The following is a 25,996-nucleotide window of genomic DNA, read 5'->3' as shown; positions in this document are numbered from 1 at the left end:
ACTCCAGCATCATGATTGAGTCACTCTTCACTTGGCTCTCCCACTTTTTGAACTGGCGGTCCTGCCTAATCATCTTTGTCCTCATGAATCTCAAGAGTATTCCGCTATCATGGCATCTCAGAGCACTCTACCATTTTCTCCGCCATCACCCCGGCAAGCCATATTCAAATGCCTCTCCAGTCACATCCTCAGATGTAAAACCTCAGTCGACACCAGCGGCAACTAAGCTCCTCTTTGGCACTGTAACAATAACAACCCAATCCCCAATGCTCGAGGCCGATTTCAACTGGCACAAAAGCAACAGCACATACTTTAGCGATCTCGACATCTCGCGACTCGTTCTCATGACACGCGTGTATTTCGGCGGCTTCTCAGTCATCAGTCGCGAACTTGCCTCCGAAGGGCACACAGGACGGATGAGTTTCACACTTGGAAGTGTGTACTGCTCTTTTCGCCGGCCGCTGAGACCATATGATTCGTATGCAGTGAGCAGTAAGGTCTTGGCATGGGATCGAAAATGGCTGTACATTATCAGCTGGTTTGAGCGAAAGGGAAGCAGTGGGGTTATTGCGACTGCGGTAAGCAAGTATGTTTGTAAGAAGGGGAGGTTTACTGTTCCACCTGAACGGCTGTTGAGGGCTTCCGGGCTTTTGCCATCCAAGGGACATTTTGCCCGATCGGATGTCAATAAGAAGAGTGGAGAAAGAACAACGGGGGCTCGAACTACAGAAGAACCGCAATGTGAAAAGGGAGGCGAGCGAGTGGCTTCTGTGATTTCAAAGGACGAGGAACAATGGGAGAGTGAAATTGAAACTGAGCGTGTTCGTGGCCTGGAGTCTGTGAAGAGCTTTATTGATTTAGATGATATATCCTTCTCGGAGGTAGCGAAGATACTTCAGTCTTGACGGCATTTTAGAGATGAGATTGAAAGTTGCCAACAGCTGAAGACAATGTTTAAAAAAGAATTGTATGTACGAAATGAAAGTAACCTCCGTTGTGAGACTCGTTTCTCCTGCAAAGCTGCCAACTTGGCCGCACAGGAGAGTGGAGAAATACTATTCAAAATCCAAACAACAATCATTCAGATTCAGGAAGGTTCTTCTATGGTGCACAAAGGCAAATAAAGTGAGAATCAAGCAAATTCTCAGCCAGTTTTCTTGTCATTCTCTTCTATTTCATGGTTATTTGATGTATAACCATCCGACGTGCAATTCAGTTGAATTCACTATCATGTTTACTCCCAATTGCCACTCAAATCTCTCAATCGGAACTCAATCAAAGGCCCATCTTTCTGTCCAGTGACATGATCCTTCAAGTGAAACTGCTCAGCAGCCATCGTTCCATCAGCCCATGCAACCTCATCTCTGTTGCTGGCACGGAAATCGAATTGCCACAGAAATGTCGCCATTGTAAGCATGAGCTCAACGAGTGCAAGTGGCTTTCCTACACAACTTCTCGGTCCTAAGCCAAACGGCATATAAGCACTACGCATCTTTTTTAACTCTTCGGTGCCATTGATTGTCTTCAGCCATCGATCAGGATTGTATCTGTATGGCTCAGGGAAGTATTCTGGGTTGTGGTGGATGCTGTGAATTCCTACGGCGACATCAACTCCTTCTTGAATGTGCATGCCATTGATCAAAGCGCCGCCTTTATATACCTCACGCCAGAGTGGGCCACCTCCTGGGGGTGACATACGAAGAGCCTCATCAATACAAGCGCGTAGATAGGTGCAGGAACAGGCTCGGCAAAAATTCCCTAATTTCCGGTATCGATAGGAATCGATGCCAGAATCGTAAGGTATCGATACTTAGTCAGTATTTGCCCTATTTCTAAGGCCCTATATAATTATTTTGACCCCACTATCTGATTTACTAAATAATTATATAATTCACAGCTTAATATAACTAATTCTAATACCCTAGCTAATTATTTTAATTCTATTATCTGAACTATAGTAAATAACTATATGATTCACAGCTTTGTAGCCCTATTTCTAAGGCTCTAGCCAATTATTTTCCCCGCATTATCTGAACTATACCAAATAACTATATGATTCACAGCTTGATTCATAGCTTAATCGGAATTATTCAGGCTCCCATTTGAGTCATTTTTAGCCCTAGATATCTATATAATAGGCTCTTAGCTCTTAGCCCTCCCTCCAACTTCCTTATATACATATATACTCTCTCTCTCCCCTTATATACTCTATATATACACCTTATATATAATACTTTATATATACTACTTCATATATATATATATATATATATATAATAGCAGCCCAAGCTTAATAAGATCTCGTTATCTGGACTCGTATGGACCCCTCTCATAATACTGAGGCTCAGTACTTCCTTCGTATAGGAGGAAATAAGCTCTAGTCCTCAGTTATTAATGGTAGCCCTTAGCAGAAGCATACCTTTAATATTAATAATCCAGAACCCTTAGATATTGCAATTAAGGGTTCCTATACTCTTGGTACCTTTAATACCCTACTTCTCCCTGAGGTTATTAATATAATCTTAACCTAGCAAGTATAAGTTATTTTTCCTGAGTTTACATAATCTGTACTAAGTAATATAGTAGCAAAGTTAATATCCAGACTTCTTATACTACTTATAATAAGGGTTAAGGTATATTTATAGAGTATTTAAGGATTTCTAATAAAGAATAATATAGGGTATATGGTAATTATATTCGTTATAGTTATATGACCTAATATATTATACGAGATATTAATAATAATAGAGAAAAGGGAGGTTCTAGAGAAAAGCCTAAATCTCCTAAAATTATATAAAATAGACGGGTTTTAAAGCCTGGAGCTTATCCTAGCTAGCAAGTTTATAAGTTCTAGATAGGGCTACTTACTCTCTTTATATTATATAATTACCTGGCTTTTATATAATATTTAATAGACTATATTAAGCTCTTAATATATTTACCCTCTTTTAATTTTACTTATAATTGCAATTACTTTTATATAATATCTAAAAACTAAGAGAAGAAATTCTAATCTAGTCCTAAAATATTATATGAAAAGTATAGAATTTCCCTTTATTCTCAGATTCCTCTCTTAGTCTTAAGGAAAGTATTTAGAATCCTACTTCTTTTCTAGTACTTTAAGTACTCTCGTATCTCAATTATCTCTGCCTCTATTTATGCCCTATCCCAGCTTACTATATAATGTTTTCCTGAAAATACTCTCTCTGGCTCATTACTTATTAGTAAAATAAAGAGAATATTAATAGCTATAAGAGAAAGCCTTAGCTAGTATTACCTCTATATATCCTAATACTACTATATAAGGGCCCCCTATTTACTAGGATTATATAATTCTAGTAAGTTATAGTCTTTAAACTCGTCTTAACTTATAGGACGAGCTTCTATTCTAAGAGATAAGGTAATATAATTATATATATCTAGTTCTAGTATCTCGTAAGACGAGCCTTTATACCAAAAAGCTAGTAGTATAGGTATAGTAATAGGCCTTTCCTAATATTTCTCCCAGAGCTTTTTAACCTTAGCTAAGACTAGCTTTAACTATTTCTTTAGCTAGTATATCTTAATATATCTTATATAATTATGAGAATTTAAGATTAATATAGTAGTATAAACTAGAAATATATTAGTTCTTATATAATAATTATCCAGAACCTTATATATTACCTCGATTTAATAAAGGAAGTCTCTTCCCTCTAGATCCTTACTTTTCTGATATTTAGCCTATTAGAATTAGTATAGTTATATAAGATTATATAAAAGGAAAAAATAACTTATATTCTCTTATTAGAGGTATTTAATTAAGATATTTATTATAAAGAAAGTAGAATTAAGGGAAGTTGAGCCCTTAGCTACAAGAATAGCTTATATAAAGGATATAAGAAAATCCTTAATTATATAAAGCTTTTTCTAATCTTTAGAAGTTAAGATATCCTCCTTAAGCTTCTCCTTATGGTTTTAATAATACCTTTCTACTACTAGCCTTAAATCAAGTAATATATAAAGTATCTTATACTAGCTATTTTACCTCATATAATTATTTATTAGAATTAGCCTTTTCGTAAGTATATGAAACTCCTCTATTCTTCTAGCTAACCTATAAATATAAACCATAATATTATATACTTGGTCAAGGGGTTCTATTAGCCTAAACTGGGCCTTTATTACCTCTATTATATTAAAAACTCTAGTATACTACTCCTGCTTATTATATAAATCAAGATTCTCCAAGCTAACCTAATTTGTAAATAAGAAGGCTTATATAACTAGATTAATAATATGGCCCAGATAGTAAATATACTAGTAATCTGCCTCCTAGTTTAAGCTTAGCTTATTCTTTAGCTTCTTTTGAACTAATTAATAAAGGATATTATTTATTAAGGCATTATTATATATAATAGCTCTAAGCTTATAAGTAATACTATAATCTTAAAGAACTGGCTAAAGAATTAATATTTGAGCTTCTGAGCTATAGCTAAGGACCTGCTTTAAAGCGAGAAGGGCCTTTTATTACTTTCTATTATATATAGTAAAATGGCTATAGATTATAAGTAAAAGTAATTAATTTAGAGAGGTCCAGATATCTAGAGAGATATAAATAAGTGAGAATATAGCCTGGACTACTTATTATATAGTATCCTAGTACCCTTTCCAAGCGCCTTTAACGGAGCTAGTAATTCCTAAATACGAAGTTATAATCTTGCCTTTAATAGCTTGATTAAGTGCTTGGCAAAGCATATGGAACTCTGGCCATTTAATAAGAGTATAGGACAGATTCTATATAATAATGAGAGTAATTAGAGCTTTAAGAATAACCGAGATATTGAGGTGAGCTTCCAGGATCTTAGTATTAAGCTTCTCTTGCTTGCTCGTTCTAGTAGATTAGTGGTAATATTGCCTTAATTGCAAATTAACTATTATTTGGTTCTTACTAATAGCCATCTTAATAAGGATCTTGTAAAAACCTTATATATGCTTCTTTATATTCTCTGAAAGAGAAGTATGATATGGCTTTCTCGTTTCCTTATTATAATGGATATAATAGAAGTGGGCTTGGTTCTCCTTCTTAGTGGGATTACGTATATGCTTCCAGACCGGGGCCCTCAATTTTCGGCTGGAAGGGGCTTCTAGTTCTAGATCTACAAAAGCAGAAGCTAGAGAGAAAGAGTCTAGCTTATGCGAAGAAGACATTTTGAGTGTATAATCCAAATAGAATGAGAATAAAAGATGTGAGAATGGAGAGAGTGAAAAATTAGAGGGTGCGGGGTAGAAAGCGGTATAGGAATCGATAAGGAATCGATACGTATCGATACTTACTAATACCTTATTAATACCAGTAACTATCGATTCCTTATCGATACCTCAGGTATTTTTGCCGAGCCTGTGCAGGAATTGAGCAGAGGGCCCATGCGTATCTCTTCAAGATTGGTGAAGCACCTCCTGACCTCTTCTGCAGCTTTCCTGTAGGCTAGTGGAGAGAAGGAAAGATAATGAAGTGTTGCTGCCATCGAAGTTGAAGTAGTGTCGGAACCTACAGAAATGTCAGATCGGAAATCCATCGCTCAAAATCAAGAATGTCGTTTAGGAAGTTTTACCAGCTATGATCAATGTCGCAGTTTCGGTACTGAGCTCGGTGATATCCAAGCTGTTGCCAGTGTCAGGGTCCTTTGCTTGTTGCACAAAGGAGAAGACATCTTTGCGATCTTCCTTGGATGGCTTCAGTCTTTCACCCAAAACCTTTCGAATGAACATGGCGAACATGTATCGTGCCTTCAATGCCTGTGGAAAGAGAAGTGGTTGGAGTTTCCTGCGGCGAAGCTCTGGAGCTTGGACAAGAACACCGAGTCGAACGTTCGACTCTTCAATTGCTGTCATAGCATAACGGTACTTTAGGTCGCCGATTGTATTAAAGCGAGCACTGAACAGTACATCCGTCATAATATCGAAGGTAAGATGGTCAACTGTCAAGGGTCAATCGCGCAATCAGTATCGGCAGACAGAATTTATTACTCACAACAATGGCCCATGTCCTTTGAGTCACTCCATTCCCGCGAAGATTTGTCCGTCTCCTGCGGAACTTCCACCATGGTATCACTCAGCTGATGGATTTTCTCAATGACCTTTGGTTCGAATGATCGCAGTGTGTTCTCGGAAAATGCCTGGCTGATCACCCTCCTCCTCTTGCCATGGAGGGCTTTGTCCCGAAGAGTCAGGGAATTTGGAGCTTGCGCGGATAGGGCGTGATACACCTTGGACTTTAAGACATTACTGCGGTGAGAATATATATCTGCAGAGGATCAGCTGAGTTGCGGATGTGGAACGACAAGCAACATACCGGAGACACTCTCTGCAGTGTTGAAAAGAAGACGTTCGGGTGAGTATCGAATGACCTTGCCTGCGATTGACTTAGTAGAGCTTGAGTGGTTCGGATATATGTGGAAATCAGACCATATCTCTCGTGGCATTTCAAGATATCAGTATGCACATCTCCCCGCCAAGCGTGATATCCCGCGTACAGGTTGGTGACTTTAGCCAGAATGGGTCCAGGGTATTTCGACAGAGGGTGAAAGTAGATGCGATATAGGCAGATTAACGATATCTTGAATAAATGTCAGGTTTCGAACTCAAGGTTCTTCTCTGTGATGCTGTTTTCACTTACATATGCGATCGGAATCAACAGGAGCCCGGGGACGATGGTTTTGAGGAGGAACAAGCCCCAATCCCACGCATCCAGAAAGCTCAGATAGAATGTAGCAGCACCCATATTGACTGAATATTTAATTACTTGGATTGTGAAGAGAGATCCAGGAGCTGCAAGATGGAAGCAATACACATAGACGATAGAAAGCCCTCGGTTTCGAGATGGTATGAAAGCCCCAACAGGTACCTCACTTGTTTCACATTCCTGCGAAGTCTTTCAATCCCAGGCCTATTCTGAAAAAAAACCATCACTAGATCACATTGGCAAATCAGATATCCAATATTTTAGTGCCCATAGTGGCTCACTTGCCACCATGCCTGCTTCTCTTCTACGAATAAGCATTCCGGGGTTGGATGGCTGGCGGTTTGCTAGGATTCAGCTCCTTCCTAGATCTACGGATGTTAGCTTGACCTTTGAAGGATTGACGGCTTTTGGTACCTTAGTCTGCCCAAGTATTATGAGATATTCTCTGCGGTGTTCTGGATCTCGTAATACTTGCAGTGCCTTTGCCAGACAGTTGGGTACTGGACTGAGTCAGAAAGGGCTGAGGCGCAGGGGGGCCCCCAACATTGTGAGTACTTGTATTTTACGAAGTTTCTCTAGATCCAGTCAATCAGAGCCTGCGATCTGTCGTGGGAACCTAATTTCTGCTTTCAAGCTTCGAATACGAAATTTTCGTTAAACCAAACTAGACAGAGCGCTAGTTCTGGGAGTTCTAAAGCTTATTTCTCTACTAATATTAGGACCTTAATAGGCTAGGGGCACCCCGTTCGGCACCTTCGGCGCCTCACAGGAGCGTATATACACGTATACCTTAAGTGCAGGAAGCGCACGTGTATCCTTGAGGATATACTTCCTAAGCGATTACAAGTAAGGGACAGAGGGACGTACGAAGATCACGGCATAAAGTGACGGGACTACAGGGCATTTGGACCCTTGGCACCCCTCAGGACACAATTTAGTGGCTTGAGCCCGCTGTAAGGCCCTATGGCTCCAGGCCATATGCCCTAAGCAGATCTCAAGAGGCGTTGTGAGACATTCGCAAGGTATGAGATGTCCTTAGGGGTAAATAGCGCTGCTGGCAGAGCAACCATAGCACTTGGACGCTAAATAGGTAGTTACTATAGGGCTCTTTAGCGAGATGTTCCTTGTAAGTACAGGGGAGTAGCCCTAAAAAGGTAGGGTACCCCTGGCTCCCGCTTTCTAGCGTGCTTTTAGGGCATTGGCCTAGAATTATAGGGTAATTTAGTGCCCAAGTGCGCTAAAAAAAAAAGACACTGAAGTGCTGTAAAGCACAAATGCCCTGTAATCCCGTCACTTTATGCCGTGATCTTCGTACGTCTTGTCCACCTTTTGTGCATATGCTACGGGCTAAAAAATAGCCGAAAAAGAAAATCTTACTTTACGATAAAATCGTATAAATTAGCTTACTCTATACGGGGGAAGGGGGCTAGAGGGAGATCCAATTCTCAATTGCATAAGCACCCGTTCTAGGGTTTACCCAGAGAGGGTGCTTATGCATTCTAATCAGAGTTGGCCTCCTGTCATTTCCCCTTTGGGCGTACACCCATGTTTTAGGAATGCTACGCGAGCAAAACGGGGATGTTGCAGGGATTGGAAGGGGCACACTGTTTTTGTATCCATATCCGATCAAATCCCTCCAAGACAGGGGTTTTCCTGTTGCAAAGTAAGACCACCTTCCAATCGGGGCTTGCACGTAATTCCGATTACCCCACAGTAAGAAGCTTCTAAGCACCTTCTACAGTAAGCACCCAAGCGTCTAGGCACTGCGGTTTCTATCTCCACTTCCTCTCAGCTTTCATCATGAAAATGAGACCCAAGATGGGCCAACCAGGCCCACCATGCGGCGCCTGTGCCGCGAACCTTACCCGGTACAACATGATACTATTCTGGAAATTGAGCTGGGAGGCAGCAAACGCTGTATCGCGCGATGGATCACAGCTTCTGCGCCTTTCGCGAGTTCTGACATGATTCCACGGACGTTGATGGCTAATGAGCCTCAGCCCCCAGCCCAGTTTTGCCGTTTTCACTGCTGCGAGGCCATTCTAAGTGAGATATCGCTTCTCAAGATCTCAGCGTAGCCGCTGCCAATCAGTAAAATATCAGAATTCTCTTTGAAGACTGACTTTGTTCTTATCCGCTCCAATCGCTTGTACCTTTCAACCAGGCTCGATTTCCTTCCCCACGTTCTACACTCTGCCCCAGATTCTTTTGAGTAGTATACTACTCATCCTCTCATTCCGACATTTGGACTACCCCTAGTCACTTTATCTATACAATCTTCAGCATGGGTGATTTTGACCCTTCCATCTCTCCAACTATGGAGCCTTACTCATCGGAGAAGCCTGATGTCTCCACCTTCGAGCCAATTGCCATCGTGGGCATGGCAATGCGACTGCCCGGCGGGGTACGAAATAGCAAAGATTTCTGGGACATGTTGGTCAACAAAAAGAGTGGACTTTGCCCAGTTCCTGCCGACCGATACAACATTGACGGATTTTACAATGACGAGTCCGAAACTGCTACTCGTGGTACAGTTCAGCAACCATTGGGATACTTCCTTGATCATGTCCAAATCAAACAACTTGATATGTCATTCTTTTCGTTCCCCAAAAAGGAACTGGAACGGCTGGATCCACAACAGAGACAGTTGCTGGAAGTTGCGTGGGAGTGTATGGAGAATGCTGGTGCAACGAACTGGCGAGGTACTGATATTGGCTGTTTTGTTGGGGTCCTAGGCGAGGACTGGAGGGATATTAACTCAAAAGAGACTCAACACTCGGGATCCTACCGAGTCACGGGATATGAGGATGCTTTCCTTGCGAATCGTCTGTCGTTCGAATATGATCTTCATGGTCCAAGGTACTTGCACGTTTCCTGTTACAAAGCTCTTTGCTAACATGAACGCAGTTTAACCGTGAAGACTGCGTGCTCTTCGTCCCTATCAGCGCTGCACCTCGCATGCGATGCTATTCGGCTGGGCGACTGTTCTTCCGCTTTGATCGCTGGCAGTAGTCTTATCTTTTCTCCTAGTATGACACTTGCTTTCTCTGATCAAGGAATCGTTTCACCCACGGGAACTTGCAAAACATTCGACGCAGGCGCAGATGGTTATGCTCGAGGTGAAGCGATCAACATGATTTATATCAAGAAGTTGAGCGATGCCATTGCAGCAGGCGATCCAATCCGTGCTGTAATTCGTGCCACGGCGACAAACTGTGATGGAAGAACCCCAGGTGTCATGACTCCAAGTCCCAAGGCGCAGGAAGCCCTCATTCGTCGCGCATACGCCGTCGCCGGTATCTCGGACTTTTCCCAGACTGGCTTTGTGGAATGTCATGGGACAGGTACGCAAGTCGGCGATCCACTAGAGACAGCTGCTGTAGCTAGCGTTTTTGGCGAGAAAGGAGTATTAATTACATCGGTAAGCTGAGTCCTCGAAGGCTGCAAATTACCCTGTGCTCAAGCTCATTATCATCAGGTCAAGCCCAATGTCGGTCATTCCGAAGGAGCAGCTGGCATTTCTAGTGTCATTAAAGCAGTGCTGGCTTTAGAAAACCGAACGATTCCGCCAAATATCTTCTTCAACCAACCAAACCCCAAAAGTATGCCCGTCTCTCAATGTCATGCCACGATACTGACTTTTGGTAATAGTACCCTTCGAGCAAGCCAAGTTGCGAGTGCCGGTTGATGCTGAACCATGGCCCACCGATCGTGCAGCTAGAGTCAGTGTCAATTCATTTGGTATTGGTGGTGCCAACGCTCATGTAAGTCAGCCTGAGGGTTTTGCGAGCCACCTTCTCACTTACAGCCAGGTTATTATTGATGGGTGGGTGGAACATGAGCTTGACAGCGGTCATGGTAGTTTGGACGAGGAGATCACTCCTTCTAGTGATGAGCAATACCACTTGCTTTTATTTTCTGCTAAAAGCAAAGAGTCCGTCGACAGCAGCATTTCAAACCACCAACGCTACATTAACGATATTCCAGTCAGGCTGCAAGACCTGTCGCACACCTTGGCAAGCAGACGAGAGCATCTGCCATATCGAGCATTCGCGTTGACAAATAATTTATCGAATCTGGAAACAACACCTGTTGAATTGACTGGAAGTGTCCCAAAGGTTGTCTATATCTTTACAGGCCAGGGCGCTCAATGGCCACAAATGGGCAGGCGATTACTTCAGGTGAACTCAGCGTTCAGGCAAAGTATCAGGGAATTGGACGAATCTCTCAAAGGTGTTGCTCCAGAGTTGACCTGGAAAATTGAAGGTAAATGATTCTGTTGCCAGACGAGGCACCTGTGCTGATCCACGTTATAGATGAGCTATGTAAACCTGCCACCGAAAGCAAGATCCACACTGCAGAACTTTCTCAACCCATCTGCACAGCCATCCAAATTGCTTTGGTCGAGACCCTCCGTCTCTGGAAGATCGAGCCAGATGCTGTTCTTGGACACTCTTCTGGTGAGATTGCTGCTGCCTACACATGCGGTGCTATTTCCATGGCCTCTGCTCTGGCTATCGCGTGCTTCCGCGGTGCTACAGCACATGCTTCACGCCGGAAGGGCGGCATGGCTGCCATCGGACTCGGGCGTGAAGCTCTCCTCGGTTTCCTAGAGCCAGGGGTTGTCATTGCTTGTGAGAACAGTCAGAGTAGCAGTACGCTTTCTGGAGACCTGCAGCAGGTTGAAAAGGTTGTTGGCAAGATAAAGGAAGAATGTCCAGACGTCTTAGCTCGCATGTTGAAAGTTGAGAAAGCATACCATTCTCGTAAGTGACTCGTGTCTAAATCAACATTCTGTAGTGCTGACATGGGGGATAGATCATATGGAGGAAGTAGGCTCCAGTTACCAAGAACAGCTTACCGGCGTTGTCACGAGCTCGGCACCAAAGATTCCATTCTACTCGAGTGTTACGGCAAGCAGAATTGGCGATGCAAATGCTCTTGGACCTGCATACTGGCGTGCAAATCTAGAAAGCCCAGTGCTTTTCAATTCCGCACTTCGTGTTCTTCGCGCCGAGCTTCAAGGGAGAACTTCCTTCGCGAAATCGGCCCTCACCCAGCACTCAAGGGTCCTCTACAGCAGATTCTGCGTGATATCGGCCAAGCCGACGACTTCCATCTCAGTACGCTGCACCGCGGCGCTGATTGTCAGCAAAGCCTTCTGAGTTTAGCTGGGAAGTTATTCTTGAAAAACTATCCTCTTGACCTTGGAGAAATTTCACCGCCAGGGACTATCCTCACTGATTTACCCAACTATGCTTGGCTCCATGACATCAAGCACTGGGATGAATCACGCCTCACCAATGAGTGGAGATTTCGCTCTCAAACACCACATGAACTTCTTGGGACACGCATCCTCGAAGTTAGTAGCGAGCTGCACTGGAGGAACAAATTTGGCATCGATAACCTCCCATGGCTGACAGGGCATCAAGTCAGCGGGTCCATTGTCTTTCCCGCCGCTGGTTATATCACCATAGTTGGAGAGGCCCTCCGACAGCTTTCCGGGGTCAAAGACTACAGTTTGCGACATGTCAAGATCTCATCAGCACTGACACTTGAGCACAACGAAGAAGTGGAGATGGTCACGAGTTTAAATCCTCTTCTTACTGAATCTCCAGAAGATTCTCCGTGGTATACATTTCATATCAGCTCCTACAATGGAGTTGGCTGGGTGAAGCACTGCTCAGGAGAAGGTCGGGCTTCTTTCGACGAGATTTCTTACCCCCGATCAGTCGATGAAGCGCGCCCGTTGCCACGAAAAGTCTCTTCCAACTCGTGGTATGAAGCGATGAATGCAGTGGGTTTCTGCTACGATGGGCTATTCCGCGGATTGCATTCCATATCCGCGGGAACATCACACAACGAAGCTGTCGCCACAGTACCGAGTCCAACTAAGCAAGAATGTCTTCCCTACACGCTACACCCAGCTATGATCGATCAATGTTTCCAACTTCTTGCTCTTGCTTTAATCCAAGGCCAAACGAGGAAGCTAGACCGACTTTCGGTCCCTACGTTTATCGACGAAATTGTCATCCTGTCAAGCGGGGCTAATCTACAAGTCAAAGCATCTGGCTCTGTGTCCGCCAAGGGTGGCTTTACCGGCAGCTTAACTGCTCAACATAACGGAGAGGTCTCCATGTTCATGAAAGGCCTTAAATCAACACCTCTTGACACAGGAGAGCCAGTCGATCAAGGTCTTCGATTGGTTCAGCAAATTGAGTGGAAGCCGGACAGCGATTTCATGCAACTGGAGAACTGTTTTAAGCTGAAAGAAAGGGAAAAGGAAGAATTCCTCCAACTAGAATCGCTTTTTATGCTCTGTATTGTGGATCATCTGGAAAACATTACGTTAAATGATGATACGCCACCATACCTCCGGAAATACTTCGAGTGGATGCAGACGCAAGTCGCACTCGTTCAGTCGGGCGAGCGAAACCTAGTTGAAAAGGCCCAAGTCCTGTGCGAATCTTCTCAAAGACAAGAAAAAATTAAGTCCACGGCAGCTGCGATTGAAAAGACCGGAGTGGCTGATTGTGCGGTTGCCATTCTCCGACTGTTTGAAGCTGCGGGAGCCTTTGCAGCAAAGGCACAGCCTCTGGACATCCTGATGGAGGGAAACTTATTGTCTCGCCTTTACGATATCCTTGATTCTGGTGACTATGTCACAGCCATCAACGCAATTGGATACAAGAACCCCCGACTAAGTATTCTTGAAATTGGAGCGGGAACTGGTGGAACTAGTGCCCAAATTTTGGAGGCATTAAAATCACCCTTTGGCGAGCGAATGTATAGCAAGTACACCTACACAGATATCTCCCAGGTTTCATGAATGCTGCCAAAGAAAGATTTCACCAGTACGAGAATATCGAATATCGAGTTTTAGACATCAGCAAAGATCCGGCGGAGCAAGGTTTTGACTTGGGTGCCTACGACCTTATTATCGGTGCTAATGTTGTGCATGCGACACCCTCCTTGAACACTTCTCTTACGCATTTGCGAAGTTTATTGCAACCCGGCGGTCGTCTCTTCCTCCAAGAGCTGAGCCCAGAAACGAAGTGGGTCAATTACATATGGGGATACCTGTCAGGTTGGTGGCTAGGATCTGAAGATGGACGTCCGGACGAGCCATATGTCTCTCCGTCGAGATGGTCTCAAGAACTGATTTGTGCCGGCTTCGACACGCCCGATACAATTGTATATGACGGCCTTGCCCCTTGTCATTTGAATGCAAACATCATTGCATCAGCTTCTTCGGATGATGCAAAAGAAAAAAGATTGACCATTCTTTGCATGGATCTAGAGGAGCCACACGTTCGGGCTATGAAACTCCGTTTAGAGACGAAAAGCGTTGCAGTTGACATCTGCCTTCTAAATCAGACTCCCCCACCTGACCAGGACATCATTGCACTCCTCGATTTTCCAGATCCCATCTTGCACAGTATGTCTAAAGAAGTCTTCGGAACCATTTTCCGTCACGTCCTTGCGATGAAGAGTAAAATATTCTGGGTAACACAAGCTGCCCAAATTAACAGCAAGGACCCTCGCCACGCAATGATACTTGGAATCGCCCGAACAGCTCGCAATGAACAGGCTGCAAAACTCTACACGATCGAATTGGATGGCAAGACCGAGAGCACAACAGTAGCTGATAGAATTGCTGCGATAGTTTCACGAGTTAACAAAAAGTCTGCCCAAGATGATGCAGTTATTGTCGATTGGGAATATGCGATTGTCGATGGCCAGGTCAATGTTCCTCGAATGCACTGGCAAACTATGCCAGAATCAATGGCGCAGTGTGATGTTCAACCAAAAAGTACCACTCAACACCTGACTGTAGGCACCCCAGGACTACTACACACAATGCAATGGACAGAAGAGGCACTGCCTGAATTGCGAGATGATGAGGTCTGTATTCAGATCAAGTCAGTTGGGATGAATTTCAAAGTGGGTACTCCAGAGTTCAAAATTAAAAAGAGCTACAACTAACCTCAGTCAAAGGATGTTCTTATCGCAATGGCAATCTTGGACAATGATGTTGCTGAGATTGGATTGGAAGCATCTGGCATTGTTCAATCTCGAGGCTCTGCAGTCACACATTTGGAAATCGGCGATCGCGTTGCGTTCATGTGCCCTGGCAGCTTCGGAACTTGCAGAGTTCTTGCTGGCTCACTATGTGTCAAGCTTGATCCTTCAATCAATTTTGAGGAAGGCGCAACAATCCCCTGTGTTTACGTGACGGCGTTGATGGCCGTCGTTGACAAAGGAAACTTGGCTCGTGGACAGGTAAGGCAATCTGGTATGATAAAGAAATCAAGCTCCCTAATTGGAAGTTAGAGCATCCTGATTCACTCGGCGTGTGGGGGTGTTGGGTTGGCCGCAATCCAAATCGCTCAGTCGATAGGTGCTGAAGTAAGCCCATCATTGTGCTCGAGGTGGCTCCGCTAACCCTGAAGATTTTCTGCACCGTTGGCAACCCGGAGAAGATTAAATACTTACTCAAAAACTACGGCATCCCTGAATCACACATCTTCAACTCTCGCAACGACTCATTCGCTGCCGACATTATGCGAGCGACTAATGGCAGAGGCGTGGATCTTGTACTCAACAGTTTGGCCGGAGAGCTTCTTCACGCATCGTGGAAATGTGTAGCAGAGTTTGGTACGATGATTGAAATCGGTAAACGTGACTTCAGAAGACACGCTCGATTGGCTATGGATGTGTTTGAGGCAAATCGTACCTTCATCGGATTGGATTTGGGACTGGTGCATCAGCATCGTCCAGATCAAGCAGTGTCGTAAGTCGTCCCCTAAGTACTCTAGATTCTCCAGGGACTAATGAGTCAACCAGCTTGTTACAAAGATGCATGGCGTACATGGCTTCAGGCGTCACTAGACCACTCCCGCTTGCAAAGGTCTTTGAAGCCTCTGCTGTTCAGGAAGCTTTTCGATTCATGCAAGGAGGACAACATATCGGGAAGATTGTTGTAAACATGCCGAGCGATGTTCAAACTCTTGATTCGTTCAGAGCTACCTTAAAACCAAACCTGCGATCCGATCGTAGCTATTTGCTGGTTGGAGGATTGGGTGGCTTGGGAAAAGTGGTTGCATCGTGGATGGTTGAGAACGGTGCACGCCATCTCATATTCCTGTCTCGATCTGGTGATACCCACGACGAGACTAGAGATTTCCTTGAGGAGCTACGTAGCCAAGGATGTGAGCCTCAAGTGTTCACTGGAAGTGTGAGTAGCAAATCAGATGTAGAGAACGCTGTCCAGGGTGCGAGAATGCCAATCGCCGGAGTCATCAACATGTCGATGGTGTTGAAGGACGTTTCCGTCGCGGACATGAGCTTCGAAGACTGGACTACAGCCACGGAACCGAAAGTCAAAGGAACTCAAAACCTACACGATGCCATATCTTTCCCTCTCGACTTTTTCATTCTATTCGGATCCTGCAGTGGAATCGCTGGACAATGGGGCCAAGCCAACTACGGCGCAGCGAACACCTACCTCGATGCATTCGTGCAATATCGACATAGCCTTGGTCTCCCTGCATCAGTGATTGATCTCGGAGCTGTGGGTGACGCTGGTTTCGTTTCGGAGAACCGCGATGTCTTGACGTATATGCAAAATAGCAACACTTACCTCCTCCGTGAACGCGAAGTTCTCGATGCCGTCATCTTAGCTATGCATCGATCACATCCATCGAAGACTCAGACATCAACAACAGGTTTTATCGATACCAGCCAAATTGTGCTTGGTCTCATAACAACAAAACCCCTCTCTGATCCCCGAACTCGTGTGCCTTGGAAGTCAGATCCCAGGATGAGTTTCTACCATAACCTGCACAGCTCAACCGACGTCTCCACCTCCAGTTCACCAGAGCAAGGAGGGTTCAAAAGCATCCTCTCGCAGGCTTCTTCTGATCCTTCAATCCTCAAGGAAGACAGCACTCGGGAGATCTTCGCCGAAGCATTGGGTTCTGCTCTGTTCAGTTTCCTGCTTAAGAGTCCGGAGGATATGAGACTTGATCGGTCGCTTGATAGTATTGGGGTTGATTCTCTTGTTGCGATGGAGTTGAGGAATTGGATTCGACAGAAGTTTGGGACGGAAATTGGGATTTTCAATATTATTCATAGTGCTAGCTTGCTCAGTCTGGCGGACTTGATTGCTCAGGCTTTGGTGGGGAAGTTTCAGGTGGTGGAGGGGTGAGTAGATTGCCGTTATTTTTAGAATGGTGGAAAGGATCTTGTTGTACTTCTCTCACATATCAACTCTGTTGTTGTTCAAATGACTCAGGTGGTTTTCCATCCGGAGTAGACGACGACAATTTTTGATACTTATAGAAATGGGAAAGGTACACGCTGACGTTGTGAGTTCAATTGGAAGTAACGTATATTGGAAATCTCAATAGATACCGTCCCTGAAATTCCGTAGAGCAGTTTTCTTGTGATCTGTGTCCGACAAGGACTCGCCACGTTCCAAAGGGTCAACGAACTCTGGAATTCGTTTGACCTCGCGCGTATCAACATTGCTATACGGTTCAGTTCCTCTGATACAAACGTATATGTCGTCTGGTCGATCATCTCTTTCATGTGGGGTCGCCGTGAAATATCGACGATTTGAAGCTTCCCAGATGACCCAACCAGCAGGATAGCCCCCGGTCATCTCCCGCTCCCATTCCCCAACCTTGACGTGCAGGTCCTTCAGTGGTCGACTGCCAATCTTGTTCTTTTCGTGTCGTAATAAAGACTATGCGTTTTCTAACCAGCCACTGTCTTCGATAGGGTTGAAAGGCTTCATACGGTGTGCTTCGATTTCTGCTCTTGTTTCATCTTCATCGAGGAATATATGCGGTGTGCGAGATGTTTCGTCAGCAACACCGAGGGGGATGTAAAGGCGAATGGTATGGAGGAGAGGGAAGGTTGCGAGTGTAGATAGTATCTCGTTCAAACCATCCCCTGTTGATATTTTGCCGGCATCGATCGTGATATCTTCCAATTCTTCGCAGCTTTCGCTCGGCCATTTGACCTCTTCGATTGACATGGATCTTCCAACATCGGAGCTTGCACTTTCAACTTCGTGAAGAACAAGGGTGCGCAGCGTGGCCTTATGCGACAAGACGGCTGATAACGGGATATAGTTTGCTCCGTCCTTGATGGAAAGACTTTCGAGAGGCGAACATGTTTTTAAGAAGTCACTCATCAAATCGTAAACACCCACACCAGCCGAATCATTCAGGGCGAATGACAGATGTTTCAGCTCCGGCAGGTCTTCGCTCTGCCACTGAGCGAGCAAAGAGACGATATCCCTAGCCCCATCGAGATAACCGACATCAAGTGTATGCAGCTTCGTTATGTCGGTGAATTCCTTGAATGACATCATGTTGTATTTCCCACGACACCGCAGTGACCGGATCGAGTTAGGTGAGATAACGACGTTTTTCTTAAATTGTTCTCGCATTTTGGTCTCTTGTTGCTGCTCTTCCCTTGTGGTGTTCCTTGAAACAGCCCAAAGTTGGAGACTTCAAGAACTTCAAGGCCGGGCGAGAGAGCCACAATCCTTTCCAGAGCTGCTGACCGTAAGTCAATGTGTGCAGATGTGTTCAATAGCCTCGCGCGGAGCGATCTCAGGTTCCGCGATGAGGCAAGAGCAATCTCTGCAGCGTTGTTGTGGTCTTCATCGTCATCAAATCTCGCCCAATCTTCAATGTGTAAATGAGCGTGAGGGCGATGCTTCTCCAGAGCGTCAAGTAACGCAACGGATACGTGGTCCATTCCTTGCAGACTGAACGTTCTCAAATTTGGGATTTTTGAGAGCACATCCGCTATCGAAAGCCATTTCTTCCGTGATTGTCTGGGGTTGCAAGTAAATATTTGGGCCTCCGAAGGAGCACACATAAGCACCCGCTCTCCAGGACATTGGAGCATTGACATGTTCTTGCCCCTTCGCCATACTCATGACTACATCGGGCTGGGCCAGCACCGTGTACTCGAAGACTCGAAGCCCTGCTGCCGGAATTGACCGGCTCATCTTAACCAGTCCTTTGCCTCCGTCGGGAAGCTTGCTCCCAATCTGCTGTCCATCCGCCGATACAACACCGTACCGTCTTGATTCTGGGGACCAAGCAAGCCCTGTCGGAGTCTGCAGAAATCCATTCACAGTAAGTGCAACGATGAGTGAACTTTTGACCCGATGCGAGATCTCAACCCCATCTCGCCATGTGGTTGACCATATCATCTCGTGGGGGGATGAACTTGGCATTTGGATGAACTCCCCGCTAGGATGTTCTTGCTTGACGAGCTCCAGGGGAGGGGTCACTGTGTTCGCGAACGCATGAGGGGACTTGGGGGTCCAATAAGGGTGAAGAAGCGATTTGTCCGGAGTCTTGGCAGAGCCGCCGCAGACGCAAAGGCCCAGACAGGCCAATTATAGAATTGAGACAAAAGTCCGCACTTGAACCCCCACTAGATCAGCACAGCTCTTGTGAATGACTCAGGTGGCTTACTTGGTAAATGATCATCAATCTGCCGATTAAGGAAAGAAGAACCTCAAGAGCTTTTTCGTTGCAGAGCTTGGAGAAGACAAGGAGTAGCTCGCTAGGGACAAAGAGTATAGAACAAAGACCCGCCTCAAGGAGTTTCCAGATGCTGCGTTCTATGCAGAATAACCTTAAGACAGATACGCCAAGTTTGACTGTAAACGCACACGCTGTAAGGATGGGGGTTTTAGTTGAACCATAGTATTGCTTAAGTTAAACCATATTATCAAACTCTGCATATGCTCGTTTATTTAGCTGAACCATAGTATCGCTTAAGGAAGCGAGACTGCTAGCCGAGCAAATGAATAGGTTCTGTGGCAGTTATATTTTGGGTATGAGCTCTATATATGCCTGCCAGCGGCTCGGCCAATTTATAATTATTACAAGATTAAAGCATAGTTATAATATATACTTGGTACAAGTTTGCAGAACGCTATCTATATTAGTCTAAAATTATAATTATAGAAAATCTATAGAAAAGCAAACCCTATTTCTATATATACTATATATAATATTATATTATATTAAGGAAGAAAAAAACACTTCCTATATACTATTATTTTATTTAATATATAGTATATATCGAATATATATAACGGCACTAGCTGGAGTTAAAGAAGAATAGCTATTATATAACTAGTTTTATCTAGTAAGCCGGCATTTTAGTAGTTTTAGCTAGTATTTCTCTTCTTTTATTCCTTTTTCTTTTCTCTCTTTCTCTTTTTTTTTAACTAAGTATTTTTAATATATGAAATTCTTGGATCTTTAAGCCCTGGCTATTATCTTAATCTTACTATTATACTATACTAAGCTTATTTACTTAACTTATAAAATAATAGAATACTACTAGTAAAGAACCTGTATTTGTTTTTAGGAAATAAGAATAGAATTCTATTTCTAATATTCGAATTCTCTCGAACTTAAAGAAAATAAAATAATAATTAGTTCTTTACTATAAAGAGCTTATTAATATAATAAAAATAATAAGTTTTAAATTAATAATTTTATAATTTTTTAGAAATAATTTTTTAATAAATATATAAAATATATTAATATAAAAATTATAATTAATTAAAATAATTAATTAAATATAAGTTTATAAAATATTATATATTTCTTATTATTATTATAAGTTTAAATAACTAGTTTTAATTTTTTTAATTTTTCTTTTTAATATTTAATTTCTAAAAAACTAATAATTTTAATTTAATAAGAGTTTTTATATAAATTATTATCTTATAAAAATACTATAATATTCGAGTTTTTATAAAAGTATTTTTTATTATATTTTAGTAAAATAATAGAAATCATAAAAGAAATTATATTTATATTATTTTTAGTTTTATTATAAAATTCGGAAATAGATTTAAATTTAGAACTATTAGTAATAACTATTAGTATAATTATAATTATTTATAATTATATAATATATAAGTAATTAGAAATAATAAAATATAAATAACTAAATTAGTAATTAATTTCTATTAGGCTTAATAAATTTAGAAATTATATATTAATATTATAATATTATAATTCTTCTTTCTAAATAAAAACTATTTTATTAATTTTTATAAATATATAATAATATTATATATTTCTAATAAACTAATATTAATAAGTTTATATATATAAATTATATTTATTTAAGATTTAGTTTCTTAAAAATAAAGCTATTATTTTATATTAAAAAAATAACTATTAATTATTTTTATTTATAATTCGGTTCTATAAAAAGAAAAAGATATTTAATTTTATTAAAATCTAATTAAGCTATATTTAAAAAAAGAAATAATTATTATTTTTATTTAATTATTTTATAAAAAATTATTATTTTTATAATTATCTAAATACCTAAAGCTTTTAAGTTTTAGAACTATTAAATTCTTTTAAAATCTTAATATTTTATTTTAAATATAATAATTTCTATTTATTTATTTTATAAATTATTATTAATATAGCTATTTCTTTAGGAATTATATATTAATACTATAATCTATAATTTCTATTTTGAAATAATAATAATTTTACTAACCTTATATAAATAGTATTTTATATTTATATAATAATATTATATATTACTAGTAAACTAATATTAATTAGTTTATATATATAGATTAAAGAAGATTTTAAATTAGTTCTAAAAGTATTTAATAGCCTAAAATAAAGCTAGTTTATTTTATATTAAAGAAAGAAATTATTTAATAATTTATAAAGAAAATATCTAGTTTTTACTAATTAATAAATAATTAGTTATTTAATTAATTAATTATTTAACTTCTATTATTTTTTAAAACTAATTTCTTTTAGCCCTAATATTACTTTTTTAGAAACTATCTTTTTTGCTTATATAATATTTATATTTATAAGATTTTTTTTCTAAAATATATATTCTATATATATTTTTAAAGCTTTTTAACTATAATATTAATTTTACTATTAAATTAAGTTCTTTAAACTTTAGATATTCTCGAAATTATAATATTTTATTTTTTTAAATTTCTTATTATAAATAAAATATTTAAAAATAAAATATTTATTTTAATATTTTTACTAGATATCTAATATTTAAATTAAATATCTAAATATTTTTATTACTAAATTCTTTTTATAAACCTATTATAAATTATTTTATTTTTAAATTCCTTTTATTATAAATTATATATATATATTAGAAAAAACCTAAATTTAATTTAGTATAAATACTAATAAGAAAAAGGAACTAATTAAAAAATAGAAAAATAGTATTAATTTAGTAATTATAATAAAGAATAATTTTTAGAAATATCTAATTATTAAGATATATTAGTATATTTTATATAAAGAAAGTAATAATAATTTATAAAATCTATTTTAGGATAATTTCAAGAACTTTAATATTATAGTATATAGTCTAATTAATTATATATTCTTATAAAATCTTTAAATCCAATTTTAGTATAATAATATTTATATTAAATAAAATTATAAGAATCTTATTATTATATAATTCTTTATTAAGCTTAGTTAAAAAAATAAAAAAGATATAAAATAAAGCTAATATTATTAATAATAATCTAATTAGAATAGATCTTTTTTAGGAATTTATTATATTAGTTTATTTTATTTTAGATAAAACTAAATATAAAAGAACTAGATATTTTTAATTAAGAAATTAAAGCTTTTTATTATTTCTATTTTTATTACTATTAGTATTATTATTAAATTTAAATTTCTATTAATTAATACTTACTATATTATTAGAAAGCTTATTAGAAAAGTAATAAAAATATATTTCGAAATATAGAAATATAATAAAATAAATAATAGTTTTAATTATAAATTTTTTTTTCAATATTTATTAATATATAAAATTTCTAGAAAAGATACTAATAAAAGCTTTTTTTATTATATTAAAAAGACTAGTATAAAACTACTTTTATAATAACTAGCTCTTAAATTATATATATAAAGAAGCCTATATAAATATTTATAGCTTTTTTAAAAGACCCGGTCTCTATTATTAAAATTTAAATAAATAAAATATTATTATTTTAGTAATTATAATAATAAAAGATTCTAAAAAAAAAATATTTAAACTTATCTAAATACTAATTAATAATTTATATAAATTATAATATAGCTTTATTTCTATTTTATTAAATATTAAATTTCTATATAATAAAAACATTATTTTTTATTAAGGCTTATTAGTATACTAATATATAGTTTCAAATACTTTTAATAAATTTGACTAGTTTATTAATAAGCTTTAATTATTTATTACTATTTATTAATTAATATTATTATTAATATAAATCTAGTTATAACTTCGAAATCTATAATAATTATTTCAAGTTCTATAATTATAATAATTATATTCTAAAGTTATATTTTATATATAAGAGATCTAAATACTATTTATAGAAATATATATTAGAAAAATAAAAAACTAAAAAGATTTAATTTAAAAATAGAAATATTTACTAATTTAGATTTTAAAACTCTTATAATTTTAATAAATATTTTAGTAATATTTATATATAATATATTACTAAAATTAAAAGAAAAAATAAAAATAAAAATAATAAAAACGAATTAGAAAATAATACTTTTAAAGCTTTATTAATAAAAATAAATAAAGAAAAGAAATATTATTTAGATTTCTATTTTATTTCTATTAAAAGATTTTTAGCTATTTTTATTACTTTTATTTCTATTATTTCTATAACTAATATTTTTATAAATAACCTTATTTTTCTTTCTTTTATATATTAGATAATAAATAAAAACTATATTTTAGAACTTATTAAATAAATAGAAAATATCTAAATATTTATAATTAATAATATATTAAAATATAATATTTATTATTTTTATAGAATTATAATTAATACTAGAACTTTTAGATTTTTAATTACTAGTTCTAACTAATTTCAAATTTTATAATAGACTAATAATACTATTAAACTTAATAAAATTATTAAAAATTAAATTAATATTTAATTTAGTATTAAATCTATATTTTTATTATATTTATAAAAACTTTATTTCTATTTAATTTAGCTAATATAAATAAATTAGAGACTTATTTTAATAATCTTATTAATTATTTTATTATTTTTATTAGATATTTTATATCTATAATATACTATTTTAGATACTTTTTCCTGTTTTAAAATATTATATTATAAAGCTTTATTTCTGAATTTTTTATTTATAATTCTTACTTTTTTATAAGAGTTAAATTATAATATCTATATTATTATTTTAGTTATTTATTTATTAGTAAGCTTTAAAATATATTAGAATAAATAGATTATAATATTAATATAAAAGCTTTTAAATATTTTATAAAATATTATAAATAATACTAGAATAATTCAAGTTTAATTTAAGAAATAATATTAGCTTTAATTATTTTATTATTATTAATATTTTCTATATTTCCGGTAAGTTTATATTTTATATTATTAATAAAAATACTTAATATTAAACCGACTAATAGCTTTAAAATATTAGTATATTATATATTTGAAATATTCTAAAATAATATTAGATTAATACTTATTTAGACTCTTCTAATTAGATTATAATAAATTGTCGGTTTACTAGTAATATATAGTACCGTTATATAAGTCGTAGAATGCTATTTGCATATGATTAGTAAAGTTATTATTATTCAGAAGTAGGGATTATAGTATTATAGTATTAATATGTAATCCCTAAATCTGCTAAGCCTAAAGGGGTCTAGTCTACTAGTCGAGTTACTAATAGAATGCGAGATTATATAACTATATCCCGTATCTCATATCCTATTACCTATATCCTATTGCCCATATCCTGTATCCCGTATCCTATAACTATATATGTAACTCCCAAAGGAATAGCTATACTAATACTAGAAACTCACTTTCTAAAAATGCGAAAAACAGTATCTCTCTCCGATTATATACAAATTCCCTAATCCGGCCTAGTACCAGATTTCCCAAATACTCTATATATCTATATCGCTTCCGAGGTTTTGGTTATATACCAAAGGCTATAGCCTTTTATATATAACTTCCCCTCCCATAATATCCTTCTATCCCATATATCTATTTCTTGCCTTATCTATACTCGACCCATTTCTCTATATTTAATTATATAGTATTCATATTAATTAGGTACTTGAGGGCGTTTATTAGCTTTGATTTCGTTATAGAATCGGCAGGATTCGATTCTCCCTTAATCTATTTGACTTCTGTAATCTCTTATTATTCGTATACCTGGCAGAGGCATATTATATTAATTATTAGATACTTTTCTCGAGTGGTTCCCAATTTAATAAGGTATTCGTATAACGATTTCGAATCCGTATAGACTACTAGTAGTAGTTCTATTTCTAGTATTTTATTAATTATAGATTTAATTAAAGTGCCTATATTAAAGCCATAAGCTATATTATAGAGTTCCGAAGCTAGAATGCTTCTGGTAACTCTCTTATATTTGGTAGAGGACCAGTAAATAATATTAGTATATCTAGTTCCGTCTACTAGAACTAGAATATATCTAATTTGGAAGGAGAGATCTCTATTATTTGCAAATAAAGTATCTGTAAAAACAATTAAATATAAGGACTCCTTTACTAGCTTTACGAATCTCAGTCCTCTAGTAGTATTCTCAATTTGCTATTAAATATATTTATTAAGTACCTTTATATTAGTTTCCGAGGATTCAATAGCTTGAGTAGTAATTAATAAGTTATATAAAGCTTCTGGTTAATAGACTAATATAATATATACTTCTCTAGTATATTAGGCGATATATTAGTCCTTAATAGAGAGATCTTAACGAATAGTATCCCTACTACTTATAGTAGTAGTATTTCTTATAGAAATGGTTCGGAGGTTTTTATACTAGTATTCCTGTATAAGGGTAATTCCAGTAGTATCCGTATAAATAATACCTCCGTTAAACTTGAGATCGTAATTAATAGTAAGGTATTTATACTCCTTAGCCAAGAACTTAGCCTCTTGGAGTTTTAGTTACTCTGTTTTTGCAAAATCGTTAGTTCTAACAAACAGGATATTATTAGTTTAAAGGCCGACGATTCCGAAGGGTTACTTGCTATAGAAGAGGCAAGGGTTATAAGTTAACTATTTCATAGAAAGTTTATTAATATAGTAGGAATAATAAGTCTTGAACTAGTAGTTCCCAGCTTCCGGTATACTATATAGTAGTTTTATAACCTTTAGAACTGAATTATTATTCAGAT

General features: G+C 37.9%; 4 protein-coding genes across 4 annotated transcripts; 2 read left to right on the top strand and 2 right to left on the bottom strand.

Moving 5' to 3' along the window:
* Positions 1 to 11: 11 nt before the first annotated feature.
* K444DRAFT_547027 (uncharacterized protein) lies at positions 12 to 905 on the top strand (the record flags this gene model as incomplete). The annotated part of the gene is made up of 1 exon (XM_024876274.1): positions 12 to 905. One exon carries the CDS (start codon positions 12 to 14, stop codon positions 903 to 905), a length of 894 nt encoding a protein of 297 aa, XP_024727351.1.
* Positions 906 to 1,234: 329 nt separating this feature from the next.
* On the bottom strand, positions 1,235 to 8,344 carry K444DRAFT_648343 (putative cytochrome P450; the record flags this gene model as incomplete). The annotated part of the gene is made up of 9 exons (XM_024885449.1): positions 1,235 to 1,705; positions 5,361 to 5,530; positions 5,595 to 5,960; positions 6,014 to 6,286; positions 6,335 to 6,394; positions 6,448 to 6,598; positions 7,592 to 7,617; positions 7,792 to 7,870; positions 8,330 to 8,344. The coding sequence occupies 9 exons, from the start codon at positions 8,342 to 8,344 to the stop codon at positions 1,235 to 1,237; spliced, it is 1,611 nt and encodes a 536-aa protein (XP_024727350.1).
* Positions 8,345 to 9,104: 760 nt separating this feature from the next.
* K444DRAFT_657414 (polyketide synthase) lies at positions 9,105 to 17,033 on the top strand (the record flags this gene model as incomplete). The annotated part of the gene is made up of 14 exons (XM_024886155.1): positions 9,105 to 9,583; positions 9,632 to 10,145; positions 10,203 to 10,326; positions 10,376 to 10,488; positions 10,537 to 10,990; positions 11,041 to 11,490; positions 11,543 to 11,703; positions 11,754 to 13,544; positions 13,580 to 14,668; positions 14,723 to 15,007; positions 15,059 to 15,133; positions 15,178 to 15,518; positions 15,572 to 15,962; positions 15,999 to 17,033. The coding sequence occupies 14 exons, from the start codon at positions 9,105 to 9,107 to the stop codon at positions 16,932 to 16,934; spliced, it is 7,203 nt and encodes a 2,400-aa protein (XP_024727349.1). The 3' UTR covers positions 16,935 to 17,033.
* A 171-nt stretch (positions 17,034 to 17,204) lies between these two features.
* On the bottom strand, positions 17,205 to 18,548 carry K444DRAFT_268721 (uncharacterized protein). The gene has a single exon (XM_024871459.1). It carries the CDS (start codon positions 18,183 to 18,185, stop codon positions 17,475 to 17,477), a length of 711 nt encoding a protein of 236 aa, XP_024727348.1. The 5' UTR covers positions 18,186 to 18,548; the 3' UTR covers positions 17,205 to 17,474.
* Between the last annotated feature and the right edge of the window lie 7,448 nt (positions 18,549 to 25,996).

The sequence above is a fragment of the Hyaloscypha bicolor genome, assembly GCF_002865645.1.
Source record: "Hyaloscypha bicolor E unplaced genomic scaffold K444scaffold_183, whole genome shotgun sequence".
NCBI lineage: Eukaryota > Fungi > Ascomycota > Leotiomycetes > Helotiales > Hyaloscyphaceae > Hyaloscypha > Hyaloscypha bicolor.
Note: the sequence above shows the minus strand (reverse complement) of the source record. Positions and strands in the feature narration are given on the sequence as shown.

Coding starts and splice junctions, on each gene's coding strand:
- K444DRAFT_268721 (XM_024871459.1), bottom strand. CDS start 18,185: ATGCGAGAACAATTTAAGAAAAACGTCGTTATCTCACCTAACTCGATC.